The 21,284-nt window shown below is 35.4% G+C and overlaps 1 protein-coding gene and 1 pseudogene across 14 annotated transcripts in view; one reads left to right on the forward strand and one right to left on the reverse strand.

Moving 5' to 3' along the window:
• The window catches only part of Ppfia2 (PTPRF interacting protein alpha 2), a 441,884-nt gene that overhangs the window by 248,005 nt on the left and 172,595 nt on the right, over nucleotides 1–21,284 (forward strand). For all 14 annotated transcript variants that reach the window (XM_058585759.1, XM_058585763.1, XM_058585758.1 and 11 more), the window contains one exon: nucleotides 6,968–7,069. In XM_058585759.1, coding sequence (XP_058441742.1) covers nucleotides 6,968–7,069 — 102 coding nt within the window. The remainder of the gene's footprint in view (nucleotides 1–6,967; nucleotides 7,070–21,284) is intronic.
• Nucleotides 17,070–19,981, reverse strand: LOC124107171 (nucleolin-like; annotated as a pseudogene).

Genomic DNA, 21,284 nt, shown 5'->3' on the forward strand with positions numbered 1-21,284 from the left:
GACCCACAAAATTAGAAAATGCATGTTTAATTGAAAGGTAAAGAGGGTTGAAATTGTCATCACGATGAATGTATTGCCAGAGATTTCTCTGGGGACTTCTGGTGTCACTGACTTGCAATTGAAAGGTTAAGTTTCCTTCTTGTGCAGCTTCTGCTGATCTGCTTTCCTGAGGTGAGGATTCATCTAGTAAGTCAAGGCCTTTCAAAATGAAACAAATGAGAAAATATAGCCTTTTTTTCCCAAATAAAACTTAAGAAAATACACCATATGAAGTGAGTCAGGGAAGTTAGCGTTCTCTTGTAGTCTTTGTATGTTCAATATTAAATATTAGAAAATTATGAGCATTTAAAGATGAGCATGGATGAAAATAGAATGCTCTGCACCTGTTGGCAAAGCTGACGGGCCATGATGACTAGCCAGGTGCAAAGAGGCAAGAGTCCAAAAGCAGAGGAAGGCTGGCCACGGGAAGCTCTGATTCTGAATGCTCTTTCTTCTCCTGACAAGGCTACTTTTTTTTTTTTGGCACCGGTGATTGACTTCAGGGGCACTCAACCACTGAGCCACATCCCCAGCCCTATTCGTATTTTATTTAGAGACAGGGTCTCACTGAGTTGCTTAATGTCTCGCTTTTGCTGAGGCTGACTTTGAACTCGTGATCCTCCTCCCTCAGTCTCCTAAGCTGCTGGAATTACAGGTGTGCACCACGGAGCCTGGCTCCAGGCTACTCTTACAGAATGTAAGTAGGGGCAGATACTGAGTGAATCTCTTCTTTGCCAATGTATTTTCCTTGTCGATAAAAACATATGCAGGGATAGAAGCAAAAGAAGTTTCTTTGTCTTTGAGACAACCTGTTGACCTACAGGCTATCCTTTGAGATATTAGCCGTTCAGACACTCAGACTATGGATTACACAAAGTGATCCTTAGCTCAGAAGCCAACACTAGTGAAACCACTGTTAAGATACAAAGACAGGTTTCCTTGCTCTGAGATCTGAAAGCCTTAAGGGATGCTGGTGCCAAAACAGATACTGCCAATGTCACAGAAAGGGCTTTGCTGGAGTTACCTAATCCTATCTCTTTTACCCATGTTCTCTCACCTGCATTGTTGGAATAATAAAGCTGAAATGAAGAATAAATGGTATGACATGTAAAGTTCAAAACAATGATCCCAGCTTCAAAAAAGTGCTCAAAAACAGTAGTCTAAAAGCAAGACTGGAGAACACAGAGAAAAGAAGGTAATGCTGATAACTTACTGAACTTGCTGAACAGGAGGAACTTTAGATTTTGTACAGTGTAAGAGACTTGTAAATTAAAAGTAGGAAGCTGGGTGCAGTGGCACACGCCTGTAATCTCAGCCGCTTGGAAGGCATAAACAGAAGGATCATGAGTTCAAAGCCAGCCTCAGCAGTAAGAGACACACTAAGCAACTCAGTGAGACCCTGTCTCTTAATAAAATACAAAATAGGGCTGGGGATATGGCTCAGTGGTTGAGTGCCCCTGAATTAAATCCCTGGTACCCGCTCCCGCTCCAACCCTGCCACCAAAAAAAAAAAAAAAAAAAAAAGTAAGAGTGTACAGAAATTAAACAACTGAATTGATGTTTAAGAAATGACACCTTCAGCTTTTTTAAAATACTAACTGGAAAATGGTTATTTTATTTTCCTCTTTTTATACTCTTTTATCATGAGTTGAATTGTTATTGAGAAAAATTTTATGTGTTGAAAAAAGATTTATTCCAAGAAAAAGAAATTCAAGTAACAAATACCAGATGTGTATGGGCACTTCGAGAGCAGTGACCTTAACTTTTTATTTTCAGTGTCCCAACACTTATAACACAGGGAGTGCCCCTAGGCATGTGTGTGTGCTGCACAAGTACATGCTAAGAAAAAACAGAGTACCACTCCCTTGGGTCTGAGGGTATTTTATGGCACTGTGTGTTCTAGATCCTAACTACTCTTTAACATTCCAAGGAAAAAAAGTACAGAGTAGAGAAAGTAATTTTGTTCCTTGGGACAAGTAAGAATTTGGCAAACTATGGTTGGGGAACAAAATGACTGGTCTGAAAAGTTGTTGGAAAGGTTTTTGGCTGGTGTTTGATTGACTCCTCCTGATTCTGTTACTCAAAGCAAACTCAGCTTTTCCTATGAGTTCCTTTAAATTTAACCATGGTAAAATATGAATGATATTTCTTATAACATCCATTCCTGACTGACTTCAGTTCTGATAATATTCTGTGTTTTATGGTGGGTTGTTTTATACCTTTTTGCTTAAATTGTATTGTTGAAATATTTCCATTTTATACAAATATGTAGCCTATTTTTTCTGTTCTTTGTATAATATTTCATTATGTGGAGTTCCTATATTAATTTGTCTGTTTTCCTGTAGATAAAGATCTAGGTTGTTTCAATTCTTGGCCACAAAACCTGCTTTGTTCAAAATGTCTTATATTCTCATGCTTGTTTGTAAATTTGTAAGAACAAAATGTAAAACATATATCATTTCTCAAATTTATTTGGTTATGGATGCTGCTTGCTGGTAATCTTGTTAAAATACTGTTTTAAGAACATAGTTTGAAAACACTACACTAGGAAAATAACATATTGGTTAAAGATGTATATTCACTTTCCAAATCAAGAAGATTAATGTTATATATTCAATGAACAAATGGTAAATCTAAATGCACAAACTATAGGGAGGAATAGACCCAAAGCACTATGAAATAGATTTTTTTTTATTGTTGCTTCCTACTCATTTATCTTCTTTCAAGTATGCATATTCTAATTCATTCTATTATCTTTACAATCAGCACCAGTACTTATATCTAAACATTATGGTTTCATGATAATGAGTATCAGTACTAAAGCTGGCCTATTCCTAGCTTTGTGACATACTGCATACCTCTTTGTAGAAATTATCAGGAACAGAAAGGATTTTCTGAATACTTGTTGAATTTGGCACTTTTCAGGCAGACATTGTATCACTTTACAAAAATGTAGTAAAACATGGGAAATAATAATACCATTGCTATGTATAATATAGTAGAATGTATTTCAGATACAGACAAAGCAACAGCTACAGAGTAAAAAGCCATCATAACTGTTCTATATTAGGCAAATTATAATCTTCTCACTTCATAAGAGTAAGAAGACTAATTAATATTACCTTCTAGATTATTTGGCACTAAATTTGAAGAGTTTAGGGAAAGCAAGCCATACATCTGTTGTCACAATAAGAATTTATTGAATTTGTATTCAGTGTTCTAGGCAGTATGCTAAGAGTTATAAATAAAATAACTTTGCCTTAAAGGGTCATATTGTTTACTTAGAGGAAATAAACATGTAACTCCATTATTGTAAACCCAATGCAGTGAGATATGATAAAGCATTAACAAAAACAGGTTGTAGCTTTAAAAAATGAATTAGGCTAGTATGTGAGAGTAACAGAAAAAAATATATGATAAAATAGAAAGAAATAACACAGGGAAGTGAATTCCATTGCAGAAAATGGAATTTCTAATAAGGGGCTTTAAAGAGGCATTGGTAATAGTATTAATAGTTGAACAGTATTAACCTTTGTGTGGCATTTTGGTGGTGGGTGTGGAGTTCTTGTTAAGAAAGGTAACCCATGAAGGGTCTTAAATGTGAATTCTGAAAGCCCATTGAAGTCAAGTGAAGCAACTATCTCTAATTTATCTTTATACCTTCAGCACCTAGCTTAGGGTATGATGTGTGACAAATCCCAATACCTGTTGTATGAATGGAAAGTTAGCGCAAGGATACATTTTCTAAGAGATTTTCCATTTTCAACCAGTTGGAGGCAGTGTTGCAGAAGTAAAAGAAGTTTGGGATCAGGGTGGGTCATTTTTAGCTTTGGATCTTAAACAAGTTATTCATCCCTACTAATCTTTGATATCCTCATCTGAAAAAATAAAAATAAAAACTGAAGTAATACATGTTAAATATTTAGCACAGAGCATAACAACAAAATGCCACCTGTTTAAAATTAAGGTGGTTGTTATTATTCTGTAATAGTTAATTTTTAAAGGACTTGTTTTGGATAGTTTGAATTTTGAAAATTAAAGTCTGTTCAACTTGATGTGTTTAATAGTAGGAAACTCTGAATGTTTTGTGAACTTTGGCAAGATAACTTTTACAAAGAATGAAAGAAGAAAAATTTAGAAGGGAAAACCCTGAGATCAGGAGGGAGAACATACCTGATTTTAATTATTCAATAAAGGAAAAATTGAGTTCAAAGCCCAGCTCCAGCATTGACTAAGTAACTGGACAAATGCCTTATCTATATACACCTCAGTGAGATTTTAGAGTTTGTAAGAAAATTTTATTAGGATTAACAATATAATAAATTAACAAGATGCAAATTGTTAGTAGAGTTCCTGGTATATTGTAATGACTCAATGTTAATTATATATATATTTGGTGTTAGTAATTTTTTTTACAAGATGATACTACTTCATGCTGATAGTAAAATGGAGAAGCAGGCATGGAAAAGAAAAATTTCAAAAGATATCTATAAAAATATTCGATGGTTAATTCCACTGTGTCTCCATATCTGATATCTGCATCTATAATAGCTCCAGATGTGTAACACATGCGTTTCTAACACTGGTTGCTCTGCCTTGGGTCTCCTAGCTCCCCACACTCTCAGTGGAGTAATTAAGGGAGATTATGAAATATAATTGTGGTAATGGTTGTTTAATACTTCAGACTACCAAATGGAGACTGCTAAATGAGTCATGTAAACCCAATGAACAACTAGGTTCAAAGTGACACAGTAGAAAAACAGTGAACTTGCAATATGGAAAATTATGCTCAGAGATAACTCACTCTGTATGGCTTTGTAGCTTTGTGAACTTAGATGCACATTTTAGTAATTCATCTTCCTTCACCATCAGTCTCATGGGAAAGAGATTCCCTTACTAGGAATCTGTAGAGCAAGATAAGGTAATAAATGTAAAAGTAGTCCCTGAAATCTGCTAGGAAATTAAGAAATGAAAACTATCTATCTATCTATCTATCTAGGCATTAAAAGACCTTCTTAGAATCTGACATGATGAGAAAAAAAAATTCTCTATTATCAATATCACTTGCTTTTGATTAATTTCTCCCCTCTATATTTTTCTCTTATTCTGTAAGCAAAAAAAAAAAAAAGCCTATTTCTTCTTTTTTCAAAGTTTTGATAATGGGAACATATAAGGGGAAGGTGAAAAACAGAAATCATTCATAATTTCACTGGAGATCTCATAAGAAAATTCTGAAATATTTATTTGTTCTTTTGTTGTTGTTGTTTTTCTGTAGACAATAAGCTAACCCCTAGAAACATATATTGATACATATTTGTTTGTTTATTTACTGGTATGGTTTTAAATATACAGATTCGATTTGCATTGTACCTTAGTGAATATTATGTTGTTTGACTATAGGATTATTCTTAAATGCCTTTATGTTAACAACATACAGTAGAGAATCTTTATATGTCACTTCTTTTCTCCAACCCGATTATGTAATGTATAAAGAAAGTTTCATTTTTTAGAGAAAGATTTCCTGTTTTCTACTTGTTGCTCATTTCCATTCTCCACTTAAATAATATGCTCAGGGTATCAACAACATTTAAGCAGGCAGCAATCACGGGAGAAAACATTCATCTGTAAGGCTGGTCAGAATGTAACAACGAACTCTTTCATCTGAATTCTAAGCCCTGGAGTCTACCCTTAGTTCTTTGAAGTACCCACTGGGTTGATGCCATTCAAAGAAACAGAGGAAAATAAGTGGTTTGAAGAAAACAAGAATATAAACCCCAAACCTTTCCCAGCTTAGCATAATCATCATATTCATTTACTTTTTACTAAAATTGCCTTTATGGAGGCAAATTATGGAGGTTAACCAAGACTATCTCCCCCATATTTTTTTTTCTTTTTTATCTTCTGAAAATGCCATTTCAGCTTGGACCTAAGTTTCCCCAAATATTTAAATATTTGCTAAGCATCAGTTTTACTACTGAGAATCACTCTAAAGGGCTTAATCATAATAAGGATGTGTTTGCCATTTTTTAAAAACATTATGTAATATTTTTATAATTTAGAGTGGCAGAATGGTTGAATTAGGTTTCCTGGTATTTCTAAGCAGTCTTTTCCATGTTTAAATTCACCAGCTAATAGTGAATTCCTAATCATGTTTTGTGCTTGCATTTTGGGAAAGAAAACAAGAGATTTCTTCAGTAAGCCCATGAAGATAGGATTACTCCAGACCTCTTCAATCTTTTATTACAATATAAACCATTTTCACTTATTGAAAAATGACCTTAATTGAGTTTCCACTGTGTCCTAGATGCTGGTGGTATAACATGAACTAGCCAAGCTTACTGAACATGCGGAGCTTGCCATTTAGAAAGACAGTAATACAAAGATTCACAAGACAATCTTATCAAATCTTTGATACATTTATTATTTTGTAAGACAGGTAGATTCCCTCTTTCCGCACCCTGTTACCAAACAAAATTCTTAATTTCTAGCACATTAAGCAGGGGTTTGTGTTGTTAGTTTGATGATCTACTATAACCTGAATATTGCTATCTGGGAACCAAAGTGCAAGGTTTGATTGGCTACTCAAAAAATTAGCCAAGCTTAAGTCATTCTAGCAATAAATATTATATTAATGCTAAGTTATATTAATATGATGTATGTGATACTTTTTAAATACACTTTATACATCCATATAAGCAGTATATTATAATAAAATGCACATAATAAGTATCATGGATTAGTACCTGTTGAACAAAAAAATCAATATACTTTCATAATAGCAATATATATCAACCAAATCAATTTTCTGCATACTTTTCACTCAAAGCTTTTATTTTACATTTTTCTCTTTCTGCTTAAGTTTTTCTCTTTATTTTTTGATAACTTGAATACCCTTTCAAACTTTTTTTTTTTTTTATTTCCCTTCCAGGAATTTGCTGCACTGACAAAAGAATTGAATGCCTGTCGAGAGCAACTTCTAGAAAAAGAGGAAGAGATCTCTGAACTTAAAGCTGAAAGAAATAACACAAGAGTAAGAATAAAACAGCCTCTTCTTGGAATTAATTCCATATATAGTTCAGTGTCATATATGCAGGATTTATATAAAAATCATTTAAAAACTTCAGGAATACTTTAGCAGATACCTACTTACAGTCAGCTACTTTATAAAAGGAGGAGGATATCCTACAAAACTCAAAATAAAAAGACAGGAAATCTAAATTATAGTCTTGGCTACTAAATCACTATGTTGCCTTAGAAAATATTCTTATTTCTTCTGGTCTTTACTTTATTAAACTTTAAAAAGAAGGGATGCATTTCAATAATGGGTTTCAAACTTTCAAAAGATTGAGAGCAGAGTAATAGTCCAGAGGCTGGAAATGGGCAAAGGAAGAGAGGTTTGGGAGAGGAATCAGAATTTAAATGATGGGATGATATGGCAGAGTGGCCTGGATTTGATCCTCACTTCATTCCAGCAAATTATTTATTTAAAAAGAAAACGTGTTAAAAATGAAAGCCATTAGAATAGACCTCTGGCAATTAAAAGAGGTCTACCCTCTGTATCTGAGATCTCCAAGGAGAGTTCTAGTTCTGATATGCATTTTGATTTCATGAAATCTGATTTCATAGAAGTGGCTACATTCTACTTTTGAAACCCATGTGTCATCAATGTCATGACATGTTGTATAACATTAAAGTTCAGAGTTTGATCAAAGATGCTATATTTTCTAGTTCAGAAGAAAGAGTCGCTAAATTGCATGAAATACACAAATTGCTGCATTACACATAAATGCATGCGGTTTCTCTACTAAAAGAAGGAGAAACCACTTTTTGTGTGAATATAAATTTTTCAATTTAAAATCTTAAGCAGGTGAAAATATTTTAAGTTTCATATCTCTAATAGATTAATTCTGAGAAAAATAAAGCACAGTTAATGGCCTATTCATTTTATGCTTGATCTTAGAGAGACTAATATAAAAATAGAGATCTACAAACTGTGAGCTTGTGCCTCTAATGAGAGATAGAATTGCATGATTAATGGTTATATGGTCAAACTCAATTTATGTATTTATTTACCAGGGCTTTATTATATGGTAAAGAGAATTCACACATGTACATATGAATTGGTTTTCACTGAGACTTTGATGAGCCAGTAACATGGATTGTCTGAAATAGGGCATTACAAGGGAAGTTTAGATGATATTCTCAGGTATCAGATGAATTTTTTCTTGTTTCTCTTTCCCTTTCTATATTTTCCCATCTTTGACTTTTATCTTAGCACTGTATTTCCATACAAATTTAGTTTGTTTTAGCCATGATGTTTATTCTGCTCCATTTCGTTATTTTATGTTTTAATTTGGATGTAATACAGTACAACCGAATCTAAAGAGTAGGAGCAGGAAATTGAGAATGGATGGAAATGTATACCTTCAGATAAATTTCCAAGAAATCCTCACATATAAAATGCAACAGATAATTTTATTAACTTTCTTTGCATTTCTCCTTGATATATCCTTTCTTTCTCCCTTCCTTTACTCCTTTCTATACCCCTAAGGAGATGTTATAATTTCTCCCTTTTACAGACAAAGCAAGTGAACTCAGAAAAGGTCAGATAAGTTCCCAGGAGTCACATAGTTAGTAAAGAGCAGAGAAAGGATTTGAAAGGTAAGGCAATCTCCATCCAGAACCTGCACCTCTAGCCATGATCTCTCAAGCTAAATTCGTGGAGGAACTCAAAGATTTACTACAGCTTACAGGAAAAATTGCCCAAGATACCGCTGTAGTGTGAAGGGTGACATTTCTTCTTAATTGTGACTAATTTCAGAGATCTTAGAGTTTTGATTTCTGCATATACCATTTATATCATGTTAAATCCTCTGAAGCCTGTGTCTTTGTTGGTAGCCCATGGAAGGAGCCCTGGGTGACAAATGCAGCAAGCTGAGCTAGCCTTGAAATGTCCATTCAGGAGTCAGAGGAAGAAAAATATAGTTCTTTTAGGACAACAGAAATTGAAGTAATTGATTTTAGGCATGAATAATAGTTACTTTGAAAATATGAATAAGTCTAAAAAATGTTTTCTACCTTCCTTATAGCAGTGATGTAGAGGTTTCTTGGTTTTGATTATGTGAAAGAAAGAGATTTACGAAACCTTTCCTGTGCAAAGCACTGATTATATAACAATTCCTTAGGTTGCATAACCACCTCTGACCCTCCTCCACCTCCACAAAAATGAAGAACACACAAGACAAAATATCAGGTGTATTTTCCCCTTTTCTCAAAATCCCTATCATGTATTACTAAGTTTTATTTCTTCTTTTTAAATACATTCATATAGTTGTTTCTCCCTCTATGTGCTGTGTTTTCCTTGTTGTAAATAATCAGTTTAAAAGTAGATTCAGTGTTCTAGTTTCCTGAGTTCTGACAAACTTCTGGCTCACTTCAGATGGAGGAGTTAGTGTGTGTTAGTGAATTGACATGAATAACACAGAAATTCTACAGAGGGGACTCCTGAGTAAACAGGGACAATTGTATTGATTTTGAGTGTCATCCAAATCAATAGATCCGAAAGTGCCCTCCCTTTTAAGGACAGTTGAATGAAGTGTATCTTCTCCCAAAATAGAAAATAGAAATTCCAGTGGAGAATGAATGACATGTATTTAATATATAAAGTAACCATAATGGAAATATAGTCACTAGTATTATTAAGTGCTCATTCTTTTTTCTAAATGCTCTATACATTTAACTAACTCTATCCTTCCAGCAATCTCAATATCCTCACCTAACTTTAGGGAAACTAAAGTACTAAACTAAAGTGGTCCTTATATGCCAAGGACCACATGGCTTACAGGAGACACTCCCAAGTATTCAAAATAAAGTTTCTATTATCGATAACATTTTAGAATGTAACCATTATATGACTTTGGAAATAAAATAAGCTGTGATTTTGAGAGCCAATCTTAATGTCATTTAAAAATAACAAATGGTAATTTAATCTCATGGGTCATAAAGTAAAAGAAAAAGACTTAATTGCATTGGAAATGTTCCTTAACATGCCCTTACTTTTGCTTTGAGTAAAAGGATTTATCTTACTTGATGTTCAGATAGATTCAGTCGCTTGCTATTATTAAAGAAAAATGTCCTGTTATTCTTTTATCCATAGCTTTATTGAGGTAAAATTGCAGTAAAATAAAATGTACATATGTAAAGTATGCAATTTAATCAGTTCTGACATGTATGTAACACAATCAATATAAAAAGCATTTCCATTACTTTTTTAAAAATTTGAATCCATGCAGACTGTGTTTCCTGCATGTTTTATTACATTAGAAATTAATTACCTAAAGATATATAAAACCCCATCCCCACATGTCAACTATTTCAAAATTAAATGGCACACTTATAAATATCTCAGAGATCAAGAAAGAAAGCACAAGAAGAGTAAATAAAAAGTGCTTTGAACTAAATCATAATAAAATCTTAAAATATCAAGATCTATGGGATAAAACAGTACTCAGATGAACATTTATAACTTAAAGTACTTGTACAAGAAAGAAGCTAGAACAGCAATCAATTTTTTTTCAAATTATTTATTGGAAGAAAAAAAGAGTAGGAACAAAAGTACATGAAATACAGAAGAAACAATATAGCTAAAATTGATTAAAAAATAAACAAATCTAATCAAGAGAAAATCAAGAATACAAAAATTAATATCATTGGAAAGGGAGCTATCAAAATAACCCTACAGATGCTAAAAATATATTAAAGTAATATCATAATTGTATGCCAACGTGTGTGGTAGCTTATATAACATGGTCTGTATCAGAGAAGGATCTGTGTGCTGCTGAGAAGAAAGTGTATTCAGTCATTGATGGATGAAATATTCTATATATGCCTGTTAAGTTTAGATTATCAATTGTATTTTTTTACTTCTAGAGCTTCTTCATTTAGTATTTGTTTGGAGGATCTATCCAGGAGCTACAGAGCCATCTTAAACTTACCCAGTATTGTTGTGCTGTGGTATATTTGGTCCTTGAAATTGAAAAGGGTTTGTTTGATGTACATAGATGCTCCATTGTTTGGGGGCATAAATATTTACAATTGTTATGTCTTCTTGACGTGTATAATTCCCTTAAGCAGTATGAAATGTCCATATTTTTCCCTTCTGATTAACTTTGGCTTAAAGTTAACTTTATTTGATATGAAGATAGAACCCCCTGCTTGTTTTTCCAATGCATGCGGGTGATATGTTTTTTCCAGTCCTCTCACCTTCACTCTGTGGATGTCTTTGCCTATGAGATGAGTCTCTTGGAGAAAGCATATTGTTGGGTCTTGCTTTTTAATCCAATCTGCCAGTCTGTGTCTTTTGATGGATGAGGTTAGGTCATTAACATTCAAGGTTATTATTGAAATATGATTTGTATATCTGGTTATTTGGGTTTATTTCTAATTTTTAATTTAAATTAAAAGGAGACTTTGATTGACTAAACCTTTAGTGTAGTTCCTTCCTTTGCTTGTTTTCACTTTTTTTTTCATTTCATCTTCATGGAATATGTTGTTGAGAATGTTCTGCAGTACAAGCTTTCTATTTGCAAATTCTTTTAACTTTTGTTTATCATGGAAGGTTTTCTAAAAATGTCCTATTCTTGACAAATCTTTTCTTACAAAAGTTAACAGTAGTTATCTAATATATTTCCTTAAAGTGAAGAAATTCCAAACCAATCAAAAAAGAAAACCCCTGGTGGTTGAAAGAGGATACAGTTACTACAGGAGTGTACATGTGTATAATATATTACAGTTGCCAAACTAGTCAGGTATATTTCTACTAGAATGTTATTTGTACTTGAAAATAATTACATACAAGTTTATGTTGAATTTAGATCTAATGAAGGTTATAGTTTTAGAAATTTTTGTAGGATCATAGTTGGATCATAGTTAAACTAATGGATATAAATTACCTAGGATATTTTGTTTTTCTGGAAGAACTTAGTCCAAAAAATTTCTGACGGTTCTGCGTTTCTATAGGGGGAGGCTGTATGTACATAGGTAGGCTATACTGGTTTAAAAGGAATTCTGACACAGGATTGATTGTCATTTACAGAGTCCTTTCAGTCTTCGGAGTACTAAAGAAAGTGTCATCAGCACATTCTGCAATTGTTTTTAAAAATTAGACTAAAACCGTAGCTCCCAGTGAAAGTATAAATTTATTACATTGTTAGTGATCTCAGACAAGTTCCTCCTCTTATGTTTTAAGTTTATTCACCTTCATTTTTCAAAACTTAATTTTTATTTTCCAATATTAAAAATCTGAATTTTAAACACACTTGGAGTGGTAGTTCATATCTATCAGCTTGTTCAACTTTATCACTTGAATCATACCCAGTAGCTTTTCCAGAAATACCAGAAGTTCCATGAGTTCTCCGAGTTCAAACTTGGGCTTCTTAAACAAGTTTACTGCCCTAAAAAGGACATTATGAAGAAAACAAGTAGGTTGGCAAGACTTTTCCATGTTTTGGCCAGTGTTGTATAGAAACAATTTACTGACCATTTCTTTCAAGTCATTTGTCTTCATTTCTTGGGTCATCATTTCCACCATCCTCTTCCCAATTGGGTGGACCTGTTGATGCTGAGTTCCTCTATCTATGATTATTGTGTTTTTTAATAAAAGAAATGCAGAACAGATAAAGCAAATAACCACTGGTAGTCCTGAAATCCACAGGAGTTCCAATTGTGGTCTGCCATTTTTTAACCATAGAGTACATTTTGTCAGGGGTAAAATTCATGCCATACAACTTAATCAGGCAGTTATTGCCCTGAACATCCTTAGTAAATTAGTTTGAATTTTATAAATTCAGTTTCACCATTGTACATATGAGTCAGGTTCACTTCAAACACAGACCTGTGAGGTGATTAGATGAAATTTTGGTTTCTTAATGTCAAGATTAATGTTTTCCCAATATTTCTTATATTAAACATAGCAGGTGCTTTCACAACATAGCAATCTATCTGAGAAAATGAATCAACCACATTCTTCCCATCTCCCTTTTTGCTTCCTTTTATAAAGTACATATTTTTTGCAACCACCCTTGTGCTGCTCAAAAAGCAAAAGAACATTTACCTTCATTTGTAACCTTAGAGACTGTAGATATGTGACAGATAATACCCATTTGGGACTACAATTTTCAGTCCAGCTAATTTATGTTTATCATTAATTTGACTCAAAAGTATTAGGCATGTTTTATGGAGAATATTTTACTAAGTATAGAGGAATATTCAGAATAATTTAAATTGTTCAGCCATTAAGAAATCTGTTTATATTAATAATAATGCATTTATTTTTTCATTGTTTTGTAGAGGAAAGCTCCTAATTGCACAAAACAGAATATAGCTCAGCTGTTTTAATCTTTAAAAAGACATTAATTAAGACATATAAGTAATCTCTAAAGTAAGCTTCCAAGCATTTTCTATATTTCTTAGCCTTGTAAGTTTTACTTACACCCTTAGTTTCAGACACATCAGCAAAATGGATCCTGCTGACCAGCATGTTTCCCCCTCTGGTCCCATCTCAGACCTAGCCAATGGAGGTGTTTCATAGTTGACTGACTCATGCCTGCCACCTTGTGGTAAACATAGGCAGAATTATTTCTGAGATTCTGGATGTGGAAGGTGGGATTCGGAATGTGGGGAACTATCAAATATAAAGGATAAATATCTCTAATGAACCTAGATGCAAAAATCCTCAATAAAATTCTGGCGAATCGGATACAAAAACATATAAAAAAAAATTGTACACCATGATCAAGTAGGATTCATCCCTGGGATGCAAGGCTGGTTCAATATACGGAAATCAATAAATGTTATTCACCACATCAATAGACTTAAAAATAAGAACCATATGATCATCTCGATAGATGCGGAAAAAGCATTTGACAAAGTACAGCATCCCTTTATGTTCAAAACTCTAGAAAAACTAGGGATAACAGGAACATACCTCAATATTGTAAAAGCAATCTATGCTAAGCCTCAGGCTAGCATTATTCTGAATGGAGAAAAACTGAAGGCATTCCCTCTAAAATCTGGAACAAGACAGGGATGCCCTCTCTCTCCACTTCTCTTCAACATAGTTCTCGAAACACTGGCCAGAGCAATTAGACAGACGAAAGAAATTAAAGGCATAAAAATAGGAAAAGAAGAAATTAAATTATCACTATTTGCAGATGATATGATTCTATATCTAGCAGACCCAAAAGGCTCTACAAAGAAACTATTAGAGCTAATAAATGAATTCAGCAAAGTGGCAGGATTTAAAATCAACACGCATAAATCAAAGGCATTCCTGTATATCAGCGACAAATCCTCTGAAATGGAAATGAGGACAACCACTCCATTCAAAATATCTTCAAAAAAAATAAAATACTTGGGAATCAACCTAACAAAAGAGGTGAAAGACTTATACAATGAAAACTACAGAACCCTAAAGAGAGAAATAGAAGAAGATCTTAGAAGATGGAAAAATATACCCTGTTCATGGATAGGCAGAACTAACATCATCAAAATGGCGATATTACCAAAAGTTCTCTATAGGTTTAATGCAATGCCAATCAAAATCCCAATGGCATTTCTTGTAGAAATAGAGAAAGCAATCATGAAATTCATATGGAAAAATAAAAGACCCAGAATAGCAAAAACAATGCTAAGCAAGAAGTGTGAATCAGGCGGTATAGCGATACCAGACTTCAAACTATACTACAGAGCAATAGTAACAAAAACAGCATGGTACTGGTACCAAAACAGGCGTGTGGACCAATGGTACAGAATAGAGGACACAGAAACCAATCCACAAAACTACAACTATCTTATATTTGATAAAGGGGCTAAAAGCATGCAATGGAGGAAGGATAGCATCTTCAACAAATGGTGCTGGGAAAACTGGAAATCCATATGCAACAAAATGAAACTGAATCCCTTTCTCTCGCCATGCACAAAAGTGAATTCAAAATGGATCAAGGAACTTGATATCAAATCAGAGACGCGCCGTCTGATAGAAGAAAAAGTTGGCTACGATCTACAGTCGGTGGGGTCGGGCTCCAAATTCCTCAATAGGACACCCATAGCACAAAAGTTAATAACTAGAATCAACAAATGGGACTTACTCAAACTAAGAAGTTTTTTCTCAGCAAAAGAAACAATAAGAGAGGTAAATAGGGAGCCTACATCCTGGGAACAAATCTTTACTCCTCACACTTCAGATAGAGCCCTAATATCCAGAGTATACAAAGAACTCAAAAAATTAGACAATAAGAGAACAAACAACCCAATCAACAAATGGGCCAAGGACCTGAACAGACACTTCTCAGAGGAGGACATACAGTCAATCAACAAGTACATGAAAAAATGCTCAACATCTCTAGCTGTCAGAGAAATGCAAATCAAAACCACCCTAAGATACCATCTCACTCCAGTAAGATTGGCAGCCATTAGGAAGTCAAACAACAACAAGTGCTGGCGAGGATGTGGGGAAAAGGGTACACTTGTACATTGCTGGTGGGACTGCAGATTGGTGCAGCCAATTTGGAAAGCAGTATGGAGATTTCTTGGAAAGCTGGGAATGGAGCCACCATTTGACCCAGCTATTCCCCTTCTTGGTCTATTCCCTAAAGACCTAAAAAGAGCATGCTACAGGGACACTGCTACATCGATGTTCATAGCAGCACAGTTCACAATAGCAAGACTGTGGAACCAACCTAGATGCCCTTCAATAGACGAATGGATAAAAAAAATGTGGCATTTATACACAATGGAGTATTACTCTGCATTAAAAAATGACAAAATCATAGAATTTACAGGGAAATGGATGGCATTAGAGCAGATTATGCTAAGTGAAGCTAGCCAATCCCTAAAACACAAATGCCAAATGTCTTCTTTGATATAAGGAAAGTAACTAAGAACAGAGTAGGGACGAAGAACAGGAGAAGAAGATTAACATTTAACAGGGATGAGAGGTGGGAGGGAAAGGGAGAGAGAAGGTAAATTGCATGGTAATGGAAGGAGACCCTCAGGGTTATACAGTGGAGGGGGTAGAGAGAGAGGAGGGGAGGGGAGGGGAGAGGTGGGGAGGGGGGAGGGTGGATGATGGGAAAGGCAGCGGAGCACAACAGACACTAGTATGGCAATTTGTAAATCAATGGATGTGTAACTGATGTGAATCTGCAATCTGTGTATGGGGTGAAGGTGGGAGTTCATAACCCACTAGAATCAAAGTGTGGAATATGATATGTCAAGAAATTTGTAATGTTTTGAACAACCCACAATAAAAAATTAAAAAAAAAAAAAAAAAAGGATAGGTTCAAAACATTTTGATCAGCCACAAATGGAAAAATATCTACTACAAACTATTTTTGTGATTTCCTTTTTCCTTATTTAAAATTTAAATAGTCATTATTTACCCAACAACATATCTATCTTCTTAGATTAAAAAAAAAAATAAGATATCAACTTTTTCTTTAAGAAAAAAACAAGAAGATCCATAATCCTAGTTACTCTGTCCAGCTACATGTCTGATATGTGAAGTCCTGTTTTCATTAAATTTAAATTCAGATTGTTTGATTTATTTAACAGAACAACCTTTTTTTTCTAATATCAGAGTTTAGTAATTGTAATTTGTCCTAATATCATTGAAGCAAAAATCATGACAAAGCATTCTGCTTTCTTTAAAACACCCAATGCAAAAAAAGGAAAAAAAAAAACTTTTGTAGGAAAACTAAATGGTTTTATAAGTGAAATGAAACAACATAAATTCGTAATTTACATACAAGGAATAGCTCTATCACTCATCTCAAAAAATTTACATGACCATCTAGTCAAAACCAACAGGGAGATCACCCTAGAAATGCTATTTATTTGGATTTCCAAGTAGACCTTAGATCTGAATACTGTCCTGAAATGTCCTCAGAAGGTTCTGCCTTCTGTAGGCAGAGGGAAAATGCCAGAGTCCTTTCCTTCAGATGGAAAAGGGAAAACAGTGGGACTGAAGAAAACTATGGAGGCTTCTTCTTTACTTGTGGTTTATGGTCTCCTCCTCTTTATCCTCCTCTTCTTTCTCTGCCTTGTCAGAAGTGTCCTTGCCCTCCAAAGTCTCCCTGGCCTCTTCAATCAAATCTGCCTCATCATCCTCTGCTACCAGCTCAGCTTCCAGAGCTCCTTATGTGAACCCTGAAAACCACCTTCCCCCTTGGGCTTGGCCCAGTCCAAGATGGCGTCCTTTCCTTCAATTTCACCATCTTCCATGGCCTCCTCAGCAGCTTTGGCATCTTCTCATGGTTGAAGTCTACAGAACAAAATCCTTTAGAGGATCCAACTTCATAGTTGGTGACTATTATTGAATGAATAGAACTGTCAAACGGTCCCTTTAATGTCTCCTTGGTGGTATCCTCAGATAGACCTTTGACAAACTAGTTTTGGATGGATGTCTTCCTGTATTATCTGTTCCCCAGGATCCTTGCAACTCCAGCCTGATTGTTGTGTGACCTCAATTTCCCTTGTATGAAAGTAACTTAAATCTTCTTTAGTACCTTCAAATGAAGCAAATTTTGTAAACACATACGCTTCAGATTTGCCATTTTGGTTGTAGGGCATTTTGATAGAAGTTGGCATGTCAAATACTTCCTGAAGAGTTTCCTATGCTTCACTGTTGGAGAGGTTGCTTAAAAATAGCATTTTTGATTTGCCACTCCAAGTGCTATTCTTCCTGCCTCTGTAGTATTGACTTTGACTTTTTCTCTAGGGTAGTACAGGGAAATGGATTGACTGTCAATCTCTGCTCCCTGCTTTACTTCAAAGCTTTTCTCTGTGTCGGCCTCTGTCTTAACCTTCAACATAAGCAATTCCTTCACTCTTTCCATTCTTGCTGACTAATCTGATCTCCGTGGCATCTTCAAACACTTCCCTTAATTCAACCTGCTTGGCTGTTAGGGAGATTTTTTGCCCAAAGCATTCTCACATCTCTTTCCTACTGTCTTTCCTTTTTGTCTCTTTAATTTTATTGCCAAAGATTTTTTCAACCAGTGCGTTCCAAGGCTTTTTTCCAGACCTTCAGCAGTTTCAAAATTCACACAGCCAACATTCCAACTCACACCAGTTCTGACACGCACAACAGGAAGAGCCATTTTAGCAAAAGATCACTGATAGACATTTTCAATTCAGGAGAAGATGTGTTAGAATTCAGGTTTCCCACAAAGAGATTGGAAAATGGAGCTGGTTCTGTGGCTTCTACATTCTGTTTCTTGGCTCTGGGAGCCAATGGCTGCTTGATCATTTCCTTCTTTCATTTTACAGATGCTTCTTTGACAGGTTCTTTTTCCTCCTCCTTATACTTCTCTTTCTCCTCTTTCCCTCCTCCTACCCATCTTGCGTCTCCTCCTCTCCTTCCTCTCCCTCCTCATCTTCCTCCCTACTTTTACCTTTCACAGGAATAGCTTCTGTAGGAGCTTCTTTCATTTGGCTGCTCTGGTCTCCATAGTGCCTTCTTCAGCATCCTCTTCTTCCCATTGTGGCCATCCCCTTCGTCTTCTTGGATGCCCTGCTCATTGCCTTTGTCCCCTGAGGAAGGGCAGCAGCTACTGCTTTCATCACAGCTGGCCAAACCTACCCTCATCCACTCTCTATGATGATTTTCTTCCTCATGGTTGCCATTACCCTCCCCCTCACTGTCTTCCTTCTTGACATTCTTGCCATTCTTTTCCCCACTTGGCTGGGGTGTCAGCTCCCATCTTTCCAGCAGTTGCTGCCAATACTTGACCTAATGTGGCTGCCTCTTGCCAGGTGTTCCAACTGCTTTAGCTGGGATAACTGGCTTTCTGGCTCATGCGGCTGCTGCCATTTTTTCCTGAGGTGACAACTGCTTTCTTAGCAAACATGGCAATAGCAACCAGTTTTTGTTGGAGAAACTGCCACCTTCTTTGTCTGTGTTATGGTAGCCTTCTTGCCTTTACTCTGAGGGCTGACAGCCTCTTCACGGCTGTCGTCATCTTTTGACATTTCTTCATCTTTGCTCTTTCTGTATCTTCTTCAGAGGAGAAGCCATTTTCTTGGGTCACCTTGATTTTTATTGGCCTTGGCTAGCTTCTCCATGATGGTGGCTATGACAGTGGAGTGTGTAGCCAGGGAGTGGTGCAGATGAGCAAAGAAAGAGCCCATGCGGCATGGATGGCAGCCATGGGTACTGCTGAAGATGCAGTAGTACATATGCCAGGCTGCCACCTAGAGCTAGTGACTGAGGCAAAAAGCCAGATACATTTCTGCTCTTCTCTTCCTGTTCAACACTATTAGCATCAATTTCTGCATACATTGCCAGACTTCTGAGAATACAAATTAGCAAATTCACACAATTCTTTTGACTGGAAAGCTTTCTCTTCTTAGGCTAGATTGTGTTATATACTCCGACATATTCTAGTTGAAAGTTTTCAGGCAAGGAGGGATTTTGAGGTGGAAGAGGAGGACCCAAAACTTCTTTTGTAAGGTACCTGCTTTAAGTTAAGTCATTGCATAGTCTAGAAGACAAAAAGGATCAGCCTCATCCAAGCAGAGAATCACTGGGATCCAATATATGAGTAACTCAAGCAAATTTGAATCTTCCAAATATCTCTCCTTTCATACGTGTGTATGGAGGGGGTTTAGAGTTCTGATAAGATTTTAAATAAGACACCTGATAAATCTATGCATTCATCATATATTGTAATTCAGTGATCTTTCTTGGATCAAGCTCTTTATTTTCTTTCTGTTATGTCTTGGACCTCGATAAGAAGCTACTACAAGCAGCATAACAACTCTTGGATTCTCTGACTGAGCCTTGCTCTAGAATTTTAAAACTTTATCTTGTCATTTTCTTTCTTCAGATTCTTCAGTACAGTTCAAAGCATTCTCGTTACCTCATTGTCTTCATATTCTCCATGCTCTTTAAAATAGTCTAGTACAGCTATGACTCAGTCCACCAAAACCTGACTTTCACAGGCACCCCACAGCAAGAGGGTACAGGTAATCATTTAACTGACTATTTCTCCTCCATATATTATGGAAAACATCATTCCTTCATCTGATATTAACCTAATCTAACCATTCTGTTGCATCTATCCAAGCCACATATCCCAGATTCCCATTTCTCTAAAGATTTGTGTCCTGTAAATATGCAAACACTTGATTTTCTAGGGTCTATTGATTTACTCACTAAGCACATGTGAGCATCTTTTAGGCACTGTACATAGAGAATTGAACAAAATATAGAAAAACTTCCTTAGGGGCCTTATATTAATTTGGGGGATTTAAACAGTAAACAAGATCAACATGAGATGAATAGTACATTAGATAGGGACAGGTGCAAAAATGAAAAAGAAAGCTGCAGAAGAGGTTATCAGAGAAGGCCTTGCCCCAAAATGACATTTGAGTAAAGATATGGAAGGGATTATGGAGTAAAATGGTCTCTGAAAGCAAATATTTTAGGAAGAGAAGCCAAGTACAGGGGGCCTAATGCAGAGACATGGATATTACAAACAAAACTCAACAAGCAAAGAAAATACTGCAAGGAAACCAGTGCAACTATCCTGGAAGAATCATGAAGAATGGATGAAAGCAGACAATTTACATTCCTTGGGATGTGTGAGGACTCTGGATTTTACTTTAGCCTAATGAGAAAATGCTGAGAATTGGAGTAGAGGTATAAATGACCTAACTTATATTTTAACTTAAACAGTGTTTTGAGAATAACCTGTTAGATGAAAGCAGGGGAACCAGTTAAGAAGCTACTATTACAATAATTCACTAGGAAACAATGGGTCTTAGGCCCATATGGGAGCAGTGGAGGCAGTGGTGAGTGGTTAGATTAAAGATGGAACTGTTCATTTTAGGCTAAGTAAAGAGGTGGTGAGGGTGTGAGTGTGGTCAGAGGCAATAACAAATTCCTATGATAAAAGGGTTGAGAGTGAAAGTATTTTTAGAGTTTGAGCACTTACATGGGTGAGCTAAAATGTAGTGATCTGTGGATTAGATTATGGATGCAGAAATCACAGAATTGCACTTACTGATAACAGCAGGATCTGTAGTGGAACTCTGGGTGTGAGTGATATAAGGTAGAAATTGAAACCATTAAAGTGCATGAAGTCTAGAAATTTAGAGGACAATATGTTGGAAGAATCATTTAAATGAATAATAAAGATCATCAAGAATTATACCTAGAGTAACACTGGGAACAATGGCAATGT

This window comes from Marmota monax, unplaced genomic scaffold (assembly GCF_021218885.2).
Source record: "Marmota monax isolate L192 unplaced genomic scaffold, Marmota_monax_Labrador192_F-V1.1 WCK01_AAM20220418_F8-fsc00146, whole genome shotgun sequence".
In the NCBI taxonomy this organism is placed as follows: Eukaryota; Metazoa; Chordata; class Mammalia; order Rodentia; family Sciuridae; genus Marmota; species Marmota monax.